This window comes from Protomyctophum parallelum, assembly GCF_964188405.1.
Source record: "Protomyctophum parallelum genome assembly, chromosome: 18".
NCBI lineage: Eukaryota > Metazoa > Chordata > Actinopteri > Myctophiformes > Myctophidae > Protomyctophum > Protomyctophum parallelum.
Window position 1 is genome coordinate 30,329,932 of NC_139716.1, and position 22,147 is coordinate 30,352,078.

Below are 22,147 nucleotides of genomic sequence, written 5' to 3' on the forward strand. Positions count from 1 at the left end.
CTTTGCATCCATGCTCATTACGTGCAATCGGAGAGTGTGAGGAGCTTAGGTTCTCTTCTTCTCTGTCCACTTATCTAAAGTGATTTACCCTATACTCTAGGTATTGACTGCAGAGGTAATGCATTCACAAGCACAAAAAATAAGGGTTTATTTATGCATTGCTTTCTTGAATTTTCTTTTCTCTTTCTCCATCTCTGTTTGTCCATGCACTCATAAACTTAACGTCATCCTCTCTTCTCACTTTCATCATGGAGGCTGATCACAGAGGCTCCGGAGGTACGGGATCAAGGAAGGAGCCAATCCCTGAAAACTCTTCCACTTCTGGGAAAAACGTCTGCTTGGCGGTCGACTCAGCCGTGAGCACTGTACCCTCCCGAAACCGTGTCGTGTCACCCTTGATCCCCGCTATTCCTCTCAAGAGGAAGCACGAGGTTACACCGCACCAAATCGCCGACCCTCCTCCGTCCAAGATCTGCCTCTTCAGGCGTCCTGGGAAGTGGGAGCCACCCCGTTCCTCTCAAGGCAGGGCAGAAAGGGGACAGGAGGGAGCGCCACCTTTTGCCTCCAACCCTAATAATCACCCTAGCTGCATTCCAGCCTTTACCCCGAGTCCACAAGTTGATGCTGGTGGTGATTCCAGTCACATAATGGTAGAAAAGGCAAGGCTGAAACCACCCAACCTACCCCAGCGGCGTGAGAAGAGGCTCGAGACACTGGGAGAAACGGAGCTTGGTGCATCTGGTGATACGCGTGCTCCCAAAACACCCAAACTGCCAAAGCCGAGACAGGCTAAACGTAGAGTGGACAAGGCCCGGATTTGCACAAAAACAGTCCAGGACTCGGGGGCTAAAACTAAAACGGTCAACCCCCAGAACCAGGCCAAAGCTACATGTCTGACCACTGCCCTCACCTGTGACCCCAGAGTGAAGGATGTCGGGAAGTTGAGTGCAGAGGAGCAGATGCGGGTTCTGGAGGAAGTGAAGCGGGCTCGGGCCGTGGTGTTGACCATGGTCTTCCAGGATGGATCCTCTCAGTTAGATCCAGAGCAGGTGAGCAGGGAAAACGTTAGTTTGTTGGTTGTCTTGAGCCCCTTCTCTACGTCAATTATTTAAAAAGATTTTTGTCTGACGATTATGCCTATGGTTTTGTGCCGTGTCAAGAAGCATATTCTACCTTGTACTTATACACTCAACAAAAAATATATACAGTATATTCAAGATTTTCAAATATCTTAAAAATCAATTCAAATTTATTTCAGATATTTAAAAATAAATACAAATATCCATGTAGATCGGCATTTTCCAAATGAATTAATTAGTGTGTAAGTGGTACCAGATTTATATTTTCTGTAACAGCTGAAAAGGAACAAATGATGTACACTGACAGTTGCTCAAGTTGTGCTCAGAGAATGACACACTAGATTATTTTCCAGTGTTGTGTGCGACCAAGGATAAATGGTAACCATACCATACCACCTTTAGCACAACAAAGTTGTACCAAAGTGCTTTACAATAAAATATAAAGAAACCACAACTTCATTTAACCCATTATGGGCGGGAACCCCTTTTGGTGTTTTAAACCAAAGCCAAAGCCACTCGTTGGTGTGCTATGAGCTTGTAGGTCTGCTATTTTTTGAAGAAATCGTGAAAATGTGGCACAAATCCTGACAGAAAGCTGTCGAAGACAATTTAGAAATTTCGACGTCAGGCCTAATGCTACAAGGTACAAAGCCACAGGTCACAGACAATGACTGCAGCGGTGGGTCAGAGAGATCAGCCTGGGAGGAGCAGCTGGGCTCATGACTTTGACTTTGACTTTGGCTGCTCCATCACATCCAAGACCACCGAGCCACTGACCACTGACTAACTTAGTAACTGCCCCCTTGGGCTTGGTGCTCAATTAGGTAGCTGCCAAGTGCTCCACTGCTCTGGATTCAGTGAAAGGCAGACGAGGCAAGACTATTTCTGTTGCACATTTAATTCATGGTACTTTAGCTATTTTTAAAAAATCGTGAAAATGTGCAGTTGGGGGTCGGCGGCCATTTTTGGGGTTCTTGACATGAAATATTGAGAACCACTGATATAGAAACATGAGGTTTTTCAGAAAAATATATATTTTAAAGAGACATTTTTTTTAATTTCGATGTCAGGCCAAAATGGATTAAGCATTGAGACTTTACAACACGTAACGTACCAATAAGAGAGTGCAAAAGAAACGCACTATGAAATAAAAACATTTGAATACAAAAAAGAGAAGTAGCATTTTTTAAATAGAATATAATTAGAGTGCAGAAGAAATTATATAAGGCAGTGGCAAACAAAGCACTTTAACTTTAATTTCTGCGTGTGCGACTGTGTGCCTGTGCGCAGAAGCTGATGCCTTCAGTGTGTGGCATCCTGCTTCTGATGAAGACAGATCTGGACCTCAGGGGACCAGAGCATTCGTTGGGACCAAACGACAGCCTGTTCTACTTGAAGCTGGAACACACGCCTGTTTGGGCCCAACAGAATGCACATCACAGCCTAGAGCACTTTACCAGGTGTGTGTATATATAACCCTTTATTTAACCAGTAATAGGTATGCACAGGTAGATATTACACAGGATCTCATGCTTACATACATTCATACTGTGGGTATACTGGGTATGCGCAAAGTGAGTGGCAAAGTGAGTTTCTGTTTGGCTGTCAAGGCCAGAAAGTACTTTTTTGCCACTCAGTAGACTTTCCCGCATAACTTCCAGGTATGTTGACGATGTCTCGCGCATGAGACAAACCTACACACGGACTACTATCATTTTTTCCCCCTCCAATCCAGATCTCTTCAGTGAAAATGTTCATTTAAATGAACACAGGATGTTACATGTGTACATGAAACATGTGTCTTTAGAGATGTGCTGCTGCAGGTGTTATCGAGCTGTCAGATGGTGGTGTGTTATAAAGCCAAGGACTTGCTGCGTACCGTTCTTCAGCACTACAGAGGACACCTCGACTGGAAACGAGGCAAGGCTCCTTCAACAACGTCCAAACCCCAAATGAACAGGCACTACTAGTGCTGCACGATTCTTGCTCAAATTTGAATCACAAGAAGAATTGAGATTACGATTCTCACACGATTCTCATTTGTTCCATGAAAATATGTCTTTAGTCTGTAGTTGCTGAACATTCTACATTCAAAATGTGGCTTTAACCCATTTAGGCCTGACCTCCATTTTTTTTTAAATCATCTAAATCCTCCAGTTTTCTGAAAAAAATATTTTCACGATTTTTCAAAAATAGCAGACCTACAAGCTCGTAGCGCGCCACTCGGTGGCGCGCTATGAGCTTGTAGATCTGCTATTTTTCAATAGCTAAATTATAACATAATGTTTAAAACACCAAAAGGGGTTCCAGCCCATTACAACATCAAAGTAATCGACTTAAACCTGTCTCTTGTAGCAAAAACATAAGGGTAATTATTAATTAAATGACTTGGACAGCCAACTAGTGCTGCACGATTCTTGCTCAAATGTAGAAATGAGATTGCATAGGTGTCTGAATTTAGATCTCATCTTTCTTTAAATTAATTGTGCAGCACTACGTACTACCTCTTCTGACGTCTAAGGCCTGACTCACCTTTCGATCTAGCATACAACATTGATGCATGCTAGATTTATGAGACTTGTTTACTGATGCAAGCTCCCAATGCATTTCCAAGGGAAGTCACATGGTTTGACACAACATTTGTGTTGTATGGCTTTCGGCTGTGTTTCGACTGCCCCCCTCCCCCTCATACAACACAAATGTTGTGTCAAACCATGTGACTCCCATTGGAAATTAATTGCGAGCTTGCATCAGTAAATAAGTGCATCAGCTATACATCAGTCTGTTGTAAAGGTGTGAGTCAGGCCTATATAATTGGGCATCCTGTGATTGTGTATAGCTGCTGTGACCTGTACAAAACCTTCGTCGTTTGCATGATAGTTTGTCAGGTTCACAAATACTAATTAGACCACAATTGTCAGCGTTGTTGTTGAGCTAGCTGCACATTTGGTTTTAGCCTTCTTAAGGACTCCATAGTGTAATTGTGGCTTTGGTCTGTTTTGGTGCAATCTAGTAAATGTCAGAAGGATGACAGTACAGACCTTATTAACAAATAATAAGCCCAAAGCATTGCAGGCCTACATGTCACAAATCTAAATAACTAATTAAGGAGCTCTTAACACATCCCAACTTTTTTTTTTATCAAGTAAACTTATCAAAACAAATTTAGAAGTGGCTTTACCGGTATATTACAAAATAATACTGTATATTTTGTACAGAATAACATGACGACAATACAAATAAAAACATTAAGGGAATCAAACGATGACATTTAAAAATGTAAACCATGATTGCCTTCGTCTTCTCATTATATTAGTTGAGCCGCAAAACTGTTTAATGAGTATTTTCGTCTGTGAATGTCAGCTAGCTGCTAATTAAATTAAATTACACACTCTTGTGTCCACTAGAGTGTGCTGTGCAATACACATGAATGGCACAGCAGCGCTATTGTGGAAGAGAGCCCTCTCTCTTGTGTTGTTGGATATTGTAATTTCTTTATTGCTTGCACCTTGCTGAAACAGGTGCAATTGGTTGAGCAGAGCTTATGTGGTCGTTGTGTCTCTCTGTCCAGTGGCAGGCTGTCGTCTCCAGGACCCGCAGGTGTCCGGCTGGCTGCTGGACCCTTCAGACCAAGCCTCCTGCTACCAAGACCTGCTCAGCAAGCACTGTAGGAAACTGCCCAGACCACCTGCTCTGGACACTGCAAAGGTTCATTACTAAGCCATTTTGACCTGAGATCAGATTCTAAAAATGTCTTCTACATCCTGACAGTTTTCTGAAAAAGCTATGTTTCTATGTCAGTCGTTCTTCGATTTTTCAAAAAATAGCAGACCTACAAGCTCGTAGCGCGCCACTCGGTGGCGCGCTATGAGCTTGTAGATCTGCGATTTTCCAAAAAATAGCAGACCTACAAGCTTGTAGCGCGCCACTCGGTGGCGCGCTATGAGCTTGTAGATCTGCTATTTTTCAATAGCTAAAGCATAACATAAAAAAGGGGTTCACACCCAAAATGGGTTAACACGCATACACTCGTACAAACATTTTATTGGCATGAATGTTGTACAAACAATATTGCCATTTATTAAAATTGGAAGGAAAACAGGTAAGGCAATGGAGATATAAAAGTTGAGAAAACGATGCCATGAAATGCAATCAGTATCTCTCTCTGTCTGTCTATCTTTGTCTTTCTCTCTCCGTCTGTCTCTACCTCTCTCTATTTCTGTCTTTCTCTCCTCCATCAGGTGTCTCGGGTCATTTCAAAACTCTGTCAACTGTACTTGTTGAATGCGGAGCTGTGCACTAAGCTACAGGTTAATATACACAAACACACACGTGCAACACGTACACACATATTTCCAGCATACCGCGTGGTATGTGTAACTGTGTGTGTGTGTGTGTGTGTGCAGGACCAGGGGCTGTGGTGGCTCTACTCCAACATGGAGCTGAGGATGATCCCTGTTCTGGCATGTGAGGACAAATTATTGTGTGTTTTTGTTGTTTGTATAGTCTGCTGGGTGTTGTATGCAAGCTTTGGCTTTTTTGTCTTCAATCCATTTGGCACTTTTTACTGGTGATACTGTGTCGTTTTAATCGTTGCCAAGTATTCTGTTCTATTCTATACTTCTGCACGAGTTGATTTAAGGTTCAAGGAGTTTTATTGTCATTCCATAGCAGGTACAGAACGGACTTGGTAACCCAGGCCCTGGTCATGGCAGAATAGATTAAAATGTACCAGCATAAGTATTTTAATAATACCAGTAGTGAATATAAAGCAATTGCACGTGTCCACTAAAATCTGTGATAATAGAGCACCGAAGTCTGACGTCACTTTCAGTAGAGGGCGCCAGTACACAGGTTCATGTATTTGTTTAGTTGCATTGAAATCCCCATAGGGCGATTTTAGATCGCCTCATATAAGAACTGTGAGAACATATAAGAACGTTGCACTCATATGGATATGAAGAATCAACTGACTGAGAGAAAACGCTAATGTTACTGCTGCTGAATTAGTTACATTTTCGCTAGAAGCAGACGTGTATCATATACTGTATGAGTGACTGACTGTTGCAAACGATACAGAGACACCTCCCTAACAATAACGCAGAGACAGCTTGTTTATTTTTGGACCACAACGCTTATAGTAGACGATATTAAGATCACCCCATGTTATTCTCCATAGAGAAATTACTTCCGCGAACCAGGGGAATCGTCGGGATGAGCGAGTTACGTCAGGACTTCGGTGCTCTATAGCAGGTCTACATCCTTGTAGATCTGCTATTTTTGGATATTATTATCTTATTTATTTATGAAGATATTTAGGACTAGGACAAGAGGAGGGGGCCTAATATAGACCCCTGGGGGACTCCAGACACCTAAGTATATAGGTTTTAAGTGGTTTATTTAGTCATTCATGCATTTATTTGGTCATTCAGAGCAATATAATGTGTGTGTGAAAAGTAGGGTGTAGAAAATAAATAACCCAAATTAAAACTCCATCTGTGTAACATCCATTTAGTAGTCTTTTTGGTGACACCTCCAATAGCTCTGTTTATTTGAATGGTGATTCCAAGAATAGAGTTTGAAGTGAATTCACCCTCAAAATGGATGCTTTAGGGTCCTATAGTGCAAAGGTTATTTTAAAATGAAACAACTGTTTTCAAAGACTATGTATTGACTTTAAAATAGTTAAATAAATACATTCCCAGTACATGATGCCTGCTTCATTTTGGGTACTGTTGGGTAAAGATTAGCAAAAGATTATATCAAAAAAATACTTTTAAAGGGCTAATTGAAAAGGTTACACAGTATGACTTTAAGCATCCTCGGAAATGTGAAGGTATCCTTTTACAGGTTAAGGACGGCGACAGGAAGAATGTGATACTGTCGGGAGGCGACGTGAATGATGGTGGTGTATTGTTTGTTGCAGCGATGGAGAGCAACAGGATCCATGTGGACAAAGATGCCCTGAAGAGGACTTCAGACATGCTGGGAGTAAGATCACACATCAAGCAACACTGGTCCCACTCACTGCTGGCTTTGAAAATGTATCAACCACTTAATCCATTTTAGTCGAAATAAGAAAAACGTTCGCTCTGAAAGAATATATACCTATTCAAAGATTTGTGCCGCATTTTTACGAATTTTCTAAAATAGCAGACCTACAAGTTCTATGGCGCGCTATGAGCTTGTAGATCTGCTATTTTTAAATAGCTAAAGTATAACCGAATGCTTGAAACACCAAAAGGGGTTCCCGCGCCCAAAATGGGTTAACCTTTTTTACATTGTCAATGTAAATCTGAGAGTGCACAAAATGGAACCAAACGGACCTGTTCATTTTGGTCCATTTGTACACTGACTTAGTGACTGTGCACCCCAGTCAAACGTGATCCACAGTCTTAAGGACTTTTGTGCTTTAGGCTTTAATTTGGAAAAAAGTGTCGTTTGGAGGATTATCGGCTGAAGAGAGCTTCTGTATGCCAGGGACTGTGACAGTTGAGTCAGCCCCACCACACTAGTTTGGATAACACCGTCCCGATGATGGAAGATCCATCATCTTCCAGAAACGGTGTACACAGGCCTATACTGTAGAATAGATCTCTGGTTATACCTACTACCGTCAGTGCTTGCACATTTGCTTTACTTGCATTTACATCACGTTTACTAACCGTTTTTGAATGATGTACAGGAAAACCAAACTACAAAATTGGCCGAGAGTTTCATGCTGATTTTAGTTCAGTGCATGACAGTCACTGCAGTACATCACTATCTTAACAAATGGGGGAACAAACTGAGGGGGACCTCGAGAGAAGGAGAAGTGCCTTGCGTGAAAAACATAGAGACAATGAGAGATGGAGAGGTGGATTTAGTGATCATGTGCGTGCCCCCCCCTCCCTCCTCCAGGGACCTGTCCTTATATTGCTGGAACCGAGTGAGAGAGACAGAAGGAGCTTTTTAGGTGGTCAGCATACACAGGTGGTGGACCTAGTCATATGCATATTGCAAGTTCAACACACACACACACACACATACACACTGTACTTCAGACAGCAGCAGGGGTTTTATTTGTCGAATAGATTGTCCCATGTCGCAGCACTCCTATAAATAGGATGTGTTTCCTTTAAGAGAAGCTGCTGACGGAAAGAACATCATTGTCTGCCACACTCCAGACAGACAGACAGACACACACACACACACACACTGTGCGCATGTCATATTTGATTAGGTTTTCTTGCTCGGCTGTCAAGTGGAGCCCTCCAAACATCAAGCGGAGGACTCCTTCTGGCTGTCAGTCACACACTGACGCATGCACGCTCTCTCATCTTTTATTGCAATTCATGTTAACTTCAACCCCACGCTTTGTCTCTCAGCAGTTTCCCTTTACAGACAATGACTCATACTCACACAGGGATATGAACTCATACACGTTCTTTCTAATATAATCGTGTCATTGACATCCCTGATGCGGTGTGTGTGCGTGCGTGTGTGTGCGTGTGCGCTCACGTGCACGCTCGTCTGTCCAACTCCACTGAGGGGCACCATCAAGTATTGATGAGGCCGTCTGGAGTCTGCACAGGGCGGGCCGGGACAGGCACATAATGTGGAACTTAGGCACATATCTGGCTGCTCTTTCTTTTGCTGTCTTTCTCTCTCTCTCTTGCCTATTGTATCTCCGTCTGCCTCTCTCACCTCCGTCTCCATTGGAGCTGTCGCACTCGACTGAGAGATGCTAGACACCCTCCCTCGTTCCCTCCCACCCCGTGTCTTTCTCTCCCTCTTTGTCAATCATTCTGTCAGCTTCTGCCTTCCCCGTTTCAATTCACCCCTCAGCCTGTCATTTTGTTGGCTTAAATGCCTTTCCCTATCACTGTCTAGCCCTGGCTTACCTACATCATGTCATCCTCATCCACCACTATACGATCCCTCCCGTCCCTACCCCCGTCTATTTTGTTCTGTTTGCTCTAAGGTGATTAGTTTTGCAACTTTTTCACAACTTATCCCTTGGGGCGTGTGTGCGTGCCAGCGCACACACGTGTGTCGTAGATTTGAATGTTGTTTTTGTTTTATTTTTTATGTTGATTGAGAACTATTATTTAAACTTATTATCAAATTACTTTCCACATACTAGTAGTAGCTATCTGGTTACGGTAGATTGTTTTCCCCCTTTTTTTCCCTCTAATTGGCCTAATAGTCGTAGCATTTTGTACTCTCTAGGTCGTCCTCAGACACACCCTCCACGTTCTCGTCGCTTCTGTCTTATCTTTGTTGTGCTCTCGACTTCGGATGTTATCAGACTATTTAATGTCTGTCATCAGCCCTTATCATGCCCTCATTCTCTCTCTCCCTCGTTCTATGTGGCTTTCATTCTCTCTCGATAATGCTCATTTTCTCCTTTTCTCTTGCTCTCTCTTATTCCTCATCATTTCTCGCTCCTTCTCGCTCCCTCTCTCATTATCTCACTCCACCTCATCCTTTCTCACTCATCCAATTGTCTCATTCTCTCCCATTCTCCCTCTGTCCTTTCTCACTCATTCTCTCTCCCTATATATATGTAATTATTTAATTCCCATTCTTTCTCCCTCTGTCTCTCTCTCAGACTAAGATGAAACAGTTGGAGCAGGACGCCCATAAGGCTGCAGGACAAATCTTCCTGGTGACCAGCAGCACCCAGCTACGCACGGTGTGTGTGTGTGTGTGTGTGTGTGTGTGTGTGTGTGTGTGTGTGTGTGTGTGTGTGTGTGTGTGTGTGTGTGTGTGTGTGTGTGTGTGTGTGTGTGTGTGTGTGTGTGTGTGTGTGTGTGTGTGTGTGTGTGTGTGTGTGTGTGTGTGTGTGTGTGTGTGTGTGTGTGTGTGTGTGTGTGTGTGTGTGTGTGTGTGTGTGTGTGTGTGTGTGTGTGTGTGTGTGTGCACCTTACGGTTAATACAGGGTGTTTGCAGGGGAACGGTAAGCCTCACACATGAAAAACATCGTTCAGAGTATGGGAAGGCATTGCGGACTCGCCATTGGCTTAATGAACAGCCAATGAGGACAAAGTCATAAAAACTAATCACACCCGTGTGATTATCATCATCATTCCGGCCAATCACATCCTATGTCCAGCTTTAAATGTTTGTGTTTACACAAACACTCACAACTGGCCATTCATTATCAATGGCATTTCAAAAATCACACTTGTGTGAAGTGAGGCGTGCTCTTATCATCATACATCAGCCAATCAAATCATCACATTCTGTGCTACAGACGCACACAAAGCTGTGCATAGGAGGGGCCAGCTTACTCCACAAGCAAAAGAGAGAAGAATAATAAAGAAAAGAAACATGTGTACCTTGTTATAGTGTTCATAACTGCCTGGATATCAACTTTCAATCTGGGGAACATTTCTAATTCAAGAGGCTTCACGGTATAATTATTCCATACTGGTTCGATTGTTTCTACGAAAATAGGTCATGGTTTGTTTTCGAGTTCATGGATCGAACACGCAAAATATAAAACCTGGATCACTCCTGACCACAAGTCAAACACTAATGTGTTATGCAAAATATGAGCCAAAGAAGTGGACATTGCCAGCTATGGGGTCAGTCTTCAGTCGTTTGCATTGCGAAATACATACAATACAGTCTCACTATCAGTATTTTGAGATCACTGCCGGTGGTCTGGAATTTTCATTTGGGAGAAGGGCAAGCACTGTCTAATACAGTCCCATCATGTCTTTTTTAAATGTTTCAAGACATTTAAGGAATGTCTCATGGGGTTGTATCATCAGTGGTCCACTACTGATGCTTGAAGTACTCAATTTACTTAAGTAAAAGTATCAATACTGTAATTTAGAAATATTCCATTACAAGTAAAAGTAAAATAAATAAATAATACTTGGGTAAAAGTACAAAAGTATCAAAATGTACTTAAAGTGCCAAAAGTAAAAGTAGTCTCATTATGCAGAATGTCTAATTTAAAAATGTCAATCTATTGAAAATAGCCGATCTACAACCTCGCAATGCGTCCATCACAAAGCATTGTGAGCTTGTAGATCGGCTATTTTCAAATGGCTGAAATGTATAGGGCTGAAGTGGCTAATGCATGTTTGTTTTGTACTAATAATTATAACTAGTAACTCAAGTTTTCAAATAAATGTGGTGGAGTAAAAGTACAATATTTGCCTCCGAGATGTAGTGGAGTACAAGTTAAAGTATTGGAAAAATTGGAGTACAAAAAATAAAGTACAAATGCCTCAAACATTTACTTGGTTACTTTTGTGTGCGTGTTATTTAAAAGGTCCTGTTCGAGAAGCTGCGTCTCCATGAACGCTGCGAGAACAAGAAACTCCCCAAGACTGTCAACAAACAGCAGCAGTCTACATCCGAGGCCACTGTGAGGAGAACACACACACACACACACACTGTGCACAGACGAATGTCAGCTTTGTTTCACGTTTATGTGCTTATGTAAGTTAATGTGCTTTATCTAAAATGTTATGCATCTGCGTAGACATATTATGCTCACTCACACACACACACACACACACTGATGCTCACAGAAAGTGGCTGTTTTTTTGTTAAGTTGTGCTCACTTCAGTATATTGTTTTCTGAGCACACATCTTTGTGTCCTTTGTGGGATTTCATTATGTGAAATTATTTAATTTACAAATAGACACGCACGACACGCTAAGTGTAAAAGGAAGCTCTGGATGATATAATTTCAGAGACAATTCCAATTTACAGGTTTTCTCAATCCACGTTGAAACGGCAGGACATTAACATGCAATGAAGCAAAACGAAAGACAAAATGTACTCTGAATACATTATATACACATAGTAACATTTGCAGTACATACTGTAACTATGATAAAAAGAGAAGGATCCGGGCACACAAGGTTAAAAAATGAGGAACGCCCTTTATTAAATTAAAAGGCAACTGCCAACATGTTTCTTTTCAAAATCTTTTTATTTTCGTTTTATAACAGTATGGGTGTCAAGTCACAGATTCATAGAAAAATAAAAAAATAAAAAATCAGATTTTAGTATCAGTGACTGGGGTAAACAAACGTACTGTATGATCGTGGGCAGACATAATGGAAAGACTGTTATTATGCAAAACATGGCCCTTCAAGACAAAATAAAAACGAAAAACATTTTCTCCCCAATTTAGTATAGCCAATTCCCAATTCCCCAGCCTCTCTACAAGTACTCCATCTCTGCTCAACTGCCAACATGTTTCGACCTAACAGGTCTTCAGGGTAACTTGTTTTTAAGTCCAAACTGCAAGAAATGTGTATTGTGTCTTTTCGGCATGCAGTTGTTACAGCTTCAGGACCTGCACCCTCTACCCAAGATTATCCTGGAGTACAGACAGGTCAGTCACAGGTGTTGACTCATTCCTTTATACACCAGCTCATCCTAGAGAGAACCGGCCGTACAGTCGCAGGCTTTTGGCTCTTTAAATTATACACCAGCTTATCCCAGAGTGCAGGCAGGCAGGTCAGTCAAAAGACTCTTAATATATCTTTTTTTTAAACTCAGACGGATTAAGGCTCAGGGGTAGAGTGGCTGGATGGCAACCTCAAGGTTGCCAGTTCGAACCCATCAGGCTCCCCCAGAGTTAGCGTTGAAGTGTCCTTGAGCAAGACACTGAACCCCTGGTGCATGGTTTCCACCGCCATCGGTGTATGAATGTGTGTGTGTGTGTGTGAATGGGTGAATGTAATGCACAATCTATGTAAAGCTCCTTGGATAAAGGCGCTATATATAAATGCACCATTTACCATTTAATTGCTCCCGATGTGCTGGTTGGTACCTTGCATTGGTTTCCTCCGGCATCGGTGTATGAATGTGTGTGTGAATGGGTGAATGTAATGCACAATCTATGTAAAGCACATTGAATAAAGGCGCTATATAAATTTACCATTTAACAGGCCAACCAAATTATACACCAGCTTATCCCAGAGTACCGGCAGGCAGGTCAGTCAAAACTAAAGGCTCTTAATTCATCTCATTAATTCGCAGACTGAAGAAAAACTCAGACGGATGAAGTCATAGCCCGCTTTAACGACGTTAACTTTCATGAATTGCTTTTTTGATTCTGTTCTCACAATCATCATTATGGTTATTGTACATATGATGCCTAAAGTCATTGTGTGTGTTTTTGTGTGTGTCTCCTCAGGTCCACAAGGTCAAGTCCACGTTTGTAGATGGCGTTCTGTCCTGCATGATGAGCAAGGTGAGGGCACGAAATACAGAGTTATGTGACGATCATGAGACCATGATGTTTCTACAGTTTTTCCAAGTCGTAGTCCCTAATAACAGGAACTCGTGCAGCAATATTGCTTCTCCTAGCTCACTTTGAGAAATGGCTAATTCAGCTTTTCTCCGTGGAGTTGGCATAATGGTTTTGGGAGAAGCACAGTATAGATTTAAAAATCAGTGGGTTTCAACCCCACAATGTTAATATTCTACACAAGTTTCTAAGACTATTAAATTATGCTGATTGTTAGGTCTAATCTCTGACTGATCTCCCTGATCTTGCTGACTGTACGCGGACTGACTGACTGCTTGGGACTTGATGAACATGTGTGGTAGATTATGATCATTTACTGTACATAATCAGCCACTGGTTACTGTGATTAGATGGTCTAATCTGAACTTGGTAATGTGTAACATTGATCCCTGTGATCGTACCTGAGCCTCAGCTATGGGGGACCTGCTGTAAGCCTCTGCACTGCTGCTCAGGCGCTCATCTAGGATCTGAAATATTCATTGATTTTCTATCTCTGAATTGCAGTTCTATTCTGATACTGGTACGTTGATGCAGCTCTTCGTCGACCTGATGAATCAACTGAAGACTGTACTGTATATGTCAGTGGCTATGTTTATGTTAACTTTGCTGGAAATAACTATACACCAGTAGCTTAACGCATTTTGACCTGACAACAGATTCTACAAATGTCTTCTAAATCATGACAGTTTTCTGAAAAAAACCCATGTTTCTACAGTATATGTCAGTCGTTCTCAAACATTCATGTCAAGAACCCACAAAAATGTGTAATATGTAGTTCCAGTGACTCCCCAGAAGAAGCAAAGATTTGAGTTAAAAACGTTCGCTCGGAAATAATTATATTCAAACATTTAGGCCACATTTTAACGATTTTTCAAAAATAGCAGATCTACAAGCTCGTAGCGCGCCACTCGGTGGCGCGCTATGAGCTTGTAGATCTGCTATTTTTCAATAGCTAAAGCATAACATAATGCAAAAGGGGTTCCCGCCCAAAATGGGTTAATGTGCAGTACTACAGTGCATATCTTATTATCACTATGACTAACTCACAACTGCAACAAAAGAATAAACAACTCCTTCACATCTCTCAACAGTGCCAAAATGAATGGACAAAATGTCCTTTTCGACGTGTGCCGTGTTTTATTATACATTGTCCTGGCTTCCCACCCATGGGGAAATTATAATGGACAGTGAGTGAAACTTTATGGTGACTGTCTGCCGAGCTGAGACTCGGAAACACAAATTAGAAGAAAAGAGGTCGGGATGTGTCTCGATCTGTCACTTCCATAGAAAACCATGCTATGCAGAGAGAGAAGTGCCTCAAGCCAGACTGACCCCAACACAGGAGAGTGTCGTTACACTGCTCTCCCACCAGGCCTCAAGCATTTATCTTTTTCCTAACCACTTAAAACCAATATACAAGTTAACGTGTTGCGTTGCGATTTGCTGCTGTAAGGTTGCACATCTGCTATTTACACTGAATGTGTTCGCCCCCGAATAATAGGGATACTAGGTGGTTACAGGAGAATGCAGAGTCCACTCCTTTTTGAGTGGTGCAACCACTCCTACAACCAGCAATGTCTGTGCACCTGTATCAGTGGTCATGAGCACGAGTATGTGACTTATTAATACCAGTAGGGGGCGCCAGAGAGAGAGAGATTTTTTTTCTTTCACTAGGAAAGCAGACAGTGGGACAGATCACGGCAACAAGGGGGGGTACTTGCATCACTAGGACAGAGTGTATGTATAGAGTAAGATTTCCACTGAGCTGTTCCCTCTCCGGGTTTTGCTCAGTGCCCCCCCTGTGTAAGAAACGGCAGCCAGTGTAAACATGCAGATGAGTTTTGGGGTGAGATTTGTGAGCACAGTGGAATCTGTAGGGAGCTGGACTGGAGCTGTTTGTGCCTCTGCACTCATTGAACTCCACTAATGAGCTCCTCTGACTGTCAAGATTAGCTGTTAGGCTTTTCTTAACCCATTTAGGCCGGGCCTCGAAATTGAAAAAAAATCTCCTAAATCCTCCATTTTTCTGAAATAAATATTTTCACGATTTTTCAAAAATAGCAGACCTACAAGCTCGTAGCGCGCCACTCAGTGGCGCGCTATGAGCTTGTAGATCTGCTATTTTTCAATAGCTAAATTATAACATGTTTGAAACACCAAAAGGGGTTCCCGCCCAAAATGGGTGAAGATGATCCACCACGCTCAACTTTAGCCAGGGGTAGAGAGGAAACATTGTGTTGAAATGTGCGACTAATAAATCTATTTAAATGAACCTTTTGGCAGATGGTGTTAGCGTTACCTAGTTTGAGACAATGACCTTCGACAAAGAACCGCCATGTGTACAATTTAAATTCAGGCATTTAGCAGATGGCTATAGGGCAACATCAGAGTAAATGACCTAAACGCCGGTCACACAACGACAGGGCAAAATGGTGAAGTAAATAGAGTGCAAAGTAAACAATGAAGTGCTACAGAGTATAGTACCGGTAACTAGGATACCAGTTTATTACATACCCTGTCTGTGTATGTGGAGTTGTGGACGTGCAAAATATATTGTACATGCACTTATTATACCAAACAATGGGGAAGGGAAACTTGGATTTCTCCGTTGAACAGAAATAGATGAAAATGTACAAAAACAATATGAATCATTCATCCTCGTTGTTTGTAGAATTGTTCTTAAAAATCTATATTTCCAATTGTCCTCTCAACTTGTGGGTTTAGGTTGAACATCTGCCTCTCCCACTTTTCAGATTTTGTCCCTTTGTCTCTCTCTGTCTCTCTCTCTCCATCAGAACTACGTCGCCTCCACATGGCACCAGACCAGTGCAGTGACCGGTCGAGTCTCATCCAAGCACCCAGTGAGTCTTTCCTCCCTCATGTACTCCTCCTACACTGTCTGCATCTTCCACATTTTATTTATTTATTTCAATGGCACTGTGGTTCCCGGGTGTTTTGTTCTCGCTTACATCCTGTCATTAATAAATGCAGTGCTAACTAGAAAAAGTGCCCTTCTGGGCACAGGTCTCCACCAGGTTATCCACAGATCCGTGCAGTTAGAGGTAAAAACACTTTTCGGCCAGTTATAGTGCCACCTTGAGGCCGAGTTGAAATTGTTCATGTGGCATTTCGTCCTCGGCCTAGTGGGAATGTGCGTGCACAAATTCACGGAAATCACGCGATGTGTTCATGATTTGCAGCATTTTGTTTGAAACTGAGCACTCCTGTGAACTTTGGAAGCCAATCTTAACCAATCAGGATGGAGTCTGAGAAATCTGAAAGACCCGTTTCGTTGAATGGCTCTAGAGAGACTGTGTACTAATTTGCGTGATGTTTGGACAAAATCTGTAGGTGTACTGTGAAAAAACTTGTTTTGCACAAAGCGGCCTCCTGGTGGCGCTATAACAGGCCGTTCTGGAAAGTTTGGGGCAGAGGTTCATCGTTGGCATCCAGGGAGTGTGTGTGCAAAATTTGGCATCGACCGGGTTAACGGTGGCCGAGATTAGCTGTTCACAGACACACGGACGGACACACGGACGGACGGACGGACACACGGACGGACGAAGTGCAAAACATACTCTCCCCACATGCCTTCGGCCTGGTGGAGACAATGAAGTCATTTATGTCTGTCGGCCATGAGCAGAAATAGTGGGTCGCTGAGTCACAACGGGTAGGGGAAACTTTCAGACCTATGCTAAAGTAAGAAGTAAAGGCCTCTTCATAGTGTATATGCAGTGATCCGGGTTTTACTTTCGCTCTATGTTCTGCATCCATCTCTGTCTACGGTCTTTGTTCTATTTGTCGATATCTCATTCTCTCTCGTTATTGTATTTATGTTTCTCTCTTATTAAAGAGAGTTTGAATTTGATTAAACTTAGATTAGATTTGCTGCACACGCACGCACAGTGAGGTCCACTGAGTGTGTGTGTGTGTGTGTGTGTGTGTGTGTGTGTGTGTGTGTGTGTGTGTGTGTGTGTGTGTGTGTGTGTGTGTGTGTGTGTGTGTGTGTGTGTGTGTGTGTGTGTGTGTGTGTGTGTGTGTGTGTGTGTGTGCGCGCACACACAGAGGCTTGGCTAAGTTCAGAGGCAAAAATTTAAAAAGAAATCTGAAAGATTTGAGGCACGATTTTTCAAAAATAGCAGACCTACAAGTTCATAGCGCGCCACTTGGTGGCGCGCTATGAGCTTGTAGATCTGCTATTTTTCAATAGCTAAATTATAACATAATGTTTAAATCACCAAAAGGGGTTCCCACCCCAAAATGGGTTAATGAATTCCATAGCCTTAGAGTCGGGCAGTGGCACCACTGTGAATGTGAATGTTGAAATCTCTGTCTCAAAATTATTCTTTCATGTTTGATAATAATGAGAGCAGTATTAGCACAGATAATTCCGGGGCAAAATAGTGAAATGTGCCTCGGAGGGCCTGAATATCATATAATAATACCACTGTGAGTACAGCTGGTTCAGCTTTAAGCACAGTAACAAGATATTCAAAGAATGAGTACTTATCCGGGTCAACCTTTGTACAGCTAAACTTTTCTGAGTACCGGTAGGATCTGAAGATCATGAATTCAAATCTTACGTTTATAGTACAGTAGGGCGTAGGCCACTAGCTGGGTCTAAAACAGATGCAAAATATACTGCAACGGGGACACACAATGCTGTGTGTCTGTGTGTGTATATAAATACATACATACACACACACACACACACACACGCAGTATATATAAACTACATTATATATTTACTGTGAAAAAGGATGGACCGTCCTTATGGCAGCGACTGCACACTCCAGAGAACAGAGATGGACAACCTACTGCTGCAATAAGGGATTTATTAGTGCAGTGCTGACTGCAGTCCCCTTCCTTATGGAAGGACTTTTTTACAGTTTATATGCCTGGCCTGCTGCCTATAGACTTGTGTGTGTGTGTGTGTGTGTGTGTGTGTGTGTGTGTGTGTGTGTGTGTGTGTGTGTGTGTGTGTGTGTGTGTGTGTGTGCGTGCGTGTGTGTACACCCGCAGGCAACATTCAGTCTCTGTATCTGCTGGGCCAGCAAAGTCCTTTGGTTCACCCTTCAGCGTTTGTTGCTTTCTTTTTGAAGTTCAGTTCATCAGATTCAAGACGCACTGACGCAGACAATAAGTCAAACAAACCTCCAGTGAAATTTGGGGCCGATCCTCAGTTCATCCACCTCATTTCAGCCAAACTATGGCTGCAGTCGTAGCTGTAAGCGGAAGGACGTGCGTGCGTGACTGTGTGATTGTGTGTGTGCACGTGCTCACGTGTGCGTGTGTGCCCTACAGACCGCGTGTCTGGATGATTTAGTTGTATTGGTGCTGCAGTAAAGCCTTTAGTCACGCTGAGAGCTGCTTCGTAGAGTCAGGGAAAACAGCACCGCTGAAATATTCATCACATCACCACAAAGGGAAAAAGCGCAGTGAGAACTTTTGAGGAAATGTTTTCATCTGACAGATTTATTTCACCCCCTCTCTACTTCTAAACTAAATGAAGTTCAGCTAAACTGAATTAAACTAAATGCCTATCTTTTTTTCTGCTGCTGTCAAAACATGTTATTGTTTGCAAATAATCAGTGCGGCATGTGCATCATATCGCTAATGTCTGTCTAGCCTGTGTGAAGCTTAATTTGTCACTAGTGTGACAGGGCCAGATTAAAGCCCTCTGCATTCATGTCACTATGTGATTAATCCCCACTTGTTGTCTAGCTTTCAGGCAATTCAATGTGGCTTTGCATTTTGATTAAGACTCGGTATGCTTACAGGATAGCTGTCATGTGTGTGTGTGATTCCAAGCCTACCTTTGCGTTTACCTAGCATGCCCTCAAATGCCCCCCCAGGCAACATTTGCACTACTTTGGTTCACCCCTCGTGTCGTTTTCTTTCAAGTTCACTTCATTACATTTAAAGATGGAGTGCCGTGATTTTTGTACTTTTTCTGTTTTGTATACGTGTCTATGGAGTTTAAACATTAAATAGACCCCCAACAGGTGTGGTTAGAAGTGAAATATATCTTCCCTGTGTATTGTTGGTTTCTCAAAAGGCCCATCCGAGGCCCAGGTCAAAAGGCCCAATCGAAATGACAGTGATATTATAGTGTCATCACAAAAATATCATACCCTCCCCTAACCCCTCCTCCTGGATTCATATCGATTTAAATCGATATATGATATTTCGTTGCATGCCTACACTCTATGGCTGCGGCCATAGCTTGGTTAGAGAGGTCGTCTGGTAAGCGGTTTGCCTCCTGACCCCCTTGTCTAGGTGTCGATTGTTGAAAATGTATCATCATTTGAGCAGCCATCAGCTGGGTGAAGCTGAAGTTGAATTCCCCCCACCTCTCCCCCTGCTCTGTAATCCATTGTCTCTATACCACTATTCATTCACTATACTTTAGCACTTATCTGTGCCTCTGAAAGAAATCTCTTTTCAGTCAGTCTCACTCATGCTCTCATTGTCCTGTTACTTCTCGTGTGCATAACATACAGTACATTCACTCCCACTGCGCTTCTCACATGTGCACTGTTTCACAGAGCTGTCTTGGTTGGAGTTACAGTAATTTGGTGTTTGACTTGGAAACCCCCCAAACACCAAACTCCTTGATAGGAGCTTTATCCACTCTGCTATAAGGATAATGGAACAGTAGCCTGGATTCCAGCCTTTGATTTGCTGCGTTCCGCCGGTCTGAAATGTAGCACAGAGTGACATTTCAGATCAGCGGAACGCAGCGAATCAGGCTGGAACCTGCAGGCTATAATGGAACAGCCTTTCCCTCTGCGATTGTTAGAGATATTATTACATCTAGCAGTGTTCACACCTTCAAGAACAGGCTGAACAAACACCTCTTCAGTATGTGACTGTAATCCCACAAAGCTCAAGGACTGTCTTTCATCCAACACTCAGTTTACACATACGGATAGCTGCAGTCTGCAGATCATTGATAGGCTCTTTTGAATGTGTTTTTCTCATAGCCTGTATCTGCTTAAGCTTAATAAAAAAAAGAAACACTGCATAGTCACAAAATATGAACACTAAACTGAGGACTGAAGACTGAGGAAGCCGATCCCCTTTGAACATAGTAACTTTTGTAGTTTTTGTAGTGGTGCCTGCATCTCTGCACCTAGTCTGTCATACACCCAGTAACCTAATCCACATAGCAACGCTGTCATCAAATGACACACCACAGAGCCACTATACCGATACATGTTCTGTCTCTTTTCTTCGCTTTTCAGCAGGGTGTATCACCAACGTCATCTCTCTTTTTCCCCACACACACTTTCTCGCTCTAACTCTAACCCTCGCTCTAAATGAGGCGGTCGATAGCTCATCTCTGTGTTCAATCACCAACTACTGATCTGACACGCATGGGCGCATGCACGCACGCACACACACACACACACACACACAGGCACGCACACACACACACACACACACACACACACAGTACACACTGGACTTTATATATAATATATTTTGAGAATTTGCGACTGTCTTGAATCAAACTTTGAATTTGTACAGAACGGTTGATATACGGCTGTTGGACAGCTGTGATTTAAAACCCATTTTGGGGCGGGAACCCCTTTTCGTGTTTTAAACACTACATTATAATTTAGCTATTGAAAAATAGCAGACCTACAAGTTCATAGCGCGCGGTGGCGTGCTATGAGCTTGTAGGTCTGCTATTTTTTGAAAAAAACGTTAAAACGTGCCTCAAATCTTTCCGAAAATTGTCATGATTTAGAAAACATTTATTTGAACCCATTCTGAACAGGAAGCCATTTTGGTGTTAGCATCATGTCGTGTTTTAGCTATTGAAAAATAGCAGATCTACAAGCTCATAGCGCGCCACAGAGTGGCGCGCTTCGAGCTTGTAGGTCTGCTATTTTTGAAAAATCGAAGAGCGACTGACATTTTTAGAATCTGATCTCAGGTCAGAATGGGTTAATCAGACCAGTGTGTCCAGTGGAAACCTCGTATGAATCTGATCTCAGGTCAGAATGGGTTAACACGTTTCTGTCACCCCGGGGGCCTGAGCTATATACAGTAGATGTTTCACACTGGTATCGTCCTTGGAATGAATTCTAGCCCATTGGCTGTGGGTGTGTGTGGGTGGGTCTGGGTGCTTCAGCAGTCCTCAGCTGACCTGTAGAACAGTTAATATAGCTGTAATGCATTCCATTCCAGGGCAGTGGTGGTGATACAATGGATGCATTGATGAAACCTTAAGATGAGAGAGGTAGAGCTAACCAATATACGCTGACATTTATTCAAAGGACAACGTCGTTAGCAGCAGCATCAGTGGAAATTAAACGCACCAATCCCAATGTCACTATTGGTGATAAAATGTAGCCTGACGACCGACTTTTCAACACCCAACAAGTCCAAGTCCAGTTCAATGGCTTTCGAGAGAGAGAGAGGGGAGGGGGCAGGGACGTGCAGAAGGAATTTGAAAAGGCACCTTTTTATTTTTCTACCCAGATTTAGAGGAATATCTAATTTTAAACACTAGGTAAATTACCCAACCAGTCTACGCTGCAGCCCAAATGACTGGTTATCAAAGTAAAATTGAAAAGCAGTTGCTTGCTTTGCTGTCAGTATCGCATATAATCGCATTTGCTTGTCAGTCAGAAAGTTTGTATGATCGAAAATTGTGAAATGACACTGGAATGACAGAGAGAGAGAGAGAGATGTGGCGGTCCCTCTCCTGCGTGAACATTTGTCGTATCAAATTATATATAAAACGTGGAACGTGACAACTGACATGACATACCTATATCTGTCTCG

The 22,147-nt window shown here is 42.5% G+C and overlaps 1 protein-coding gene across 1 annotated transcript in view; it reads left to right on the plus strand.

The window, feature by feature from the left end:
• Positions 1–248: 248 nt before the first annotated feature.
• Positions 249–22,147, plus strand: part of poln (polymerase (DNA directed) nu) — a gene marked incomplete at both ends in the record, with an annotated part of 73,155 nt that continues 51,256 nt past the window's right edge. The window contains 11 exons of the mRNA XM_083789529.1: positions 249–1,049; positions 2,370–2,539; positions 2,887–2,999; positions 4,651–4,787; positions 5,486–5,546; positions 7,006–7,070; positions 9,673–9,756; positions 11,350–11,445; positions 12,371–12,427; positions 13,235–13,291; positions 16,144–16,209. Of these exons, the coding sequence (XP_083645655.1) occupies positions 249–1,049; positions 2,370–2,539; positions 2,887–2,999; positions 4,651–4,787; positions 5,486–5,546; positions 7,006–7,070; positions 9,673–9,756; positions 11,350–11,445; positions 12,371–12,427; positions 13,235–13,291; positions 16,144–16,209 (1,707 nt within the window). The remainder of the gene's footprint in view (positions 1,050–2,369; positions 2,540–2,886; positions 3,000–4,650; positions 4,788–5,485; positions 5,547–7,005; positions 7,071–9,672; positions 9,757–11,349; positions 11,446–12,370; positions 12,428–13,234; positions 13,292–16,143; positions 16,210–22,147) is intronic.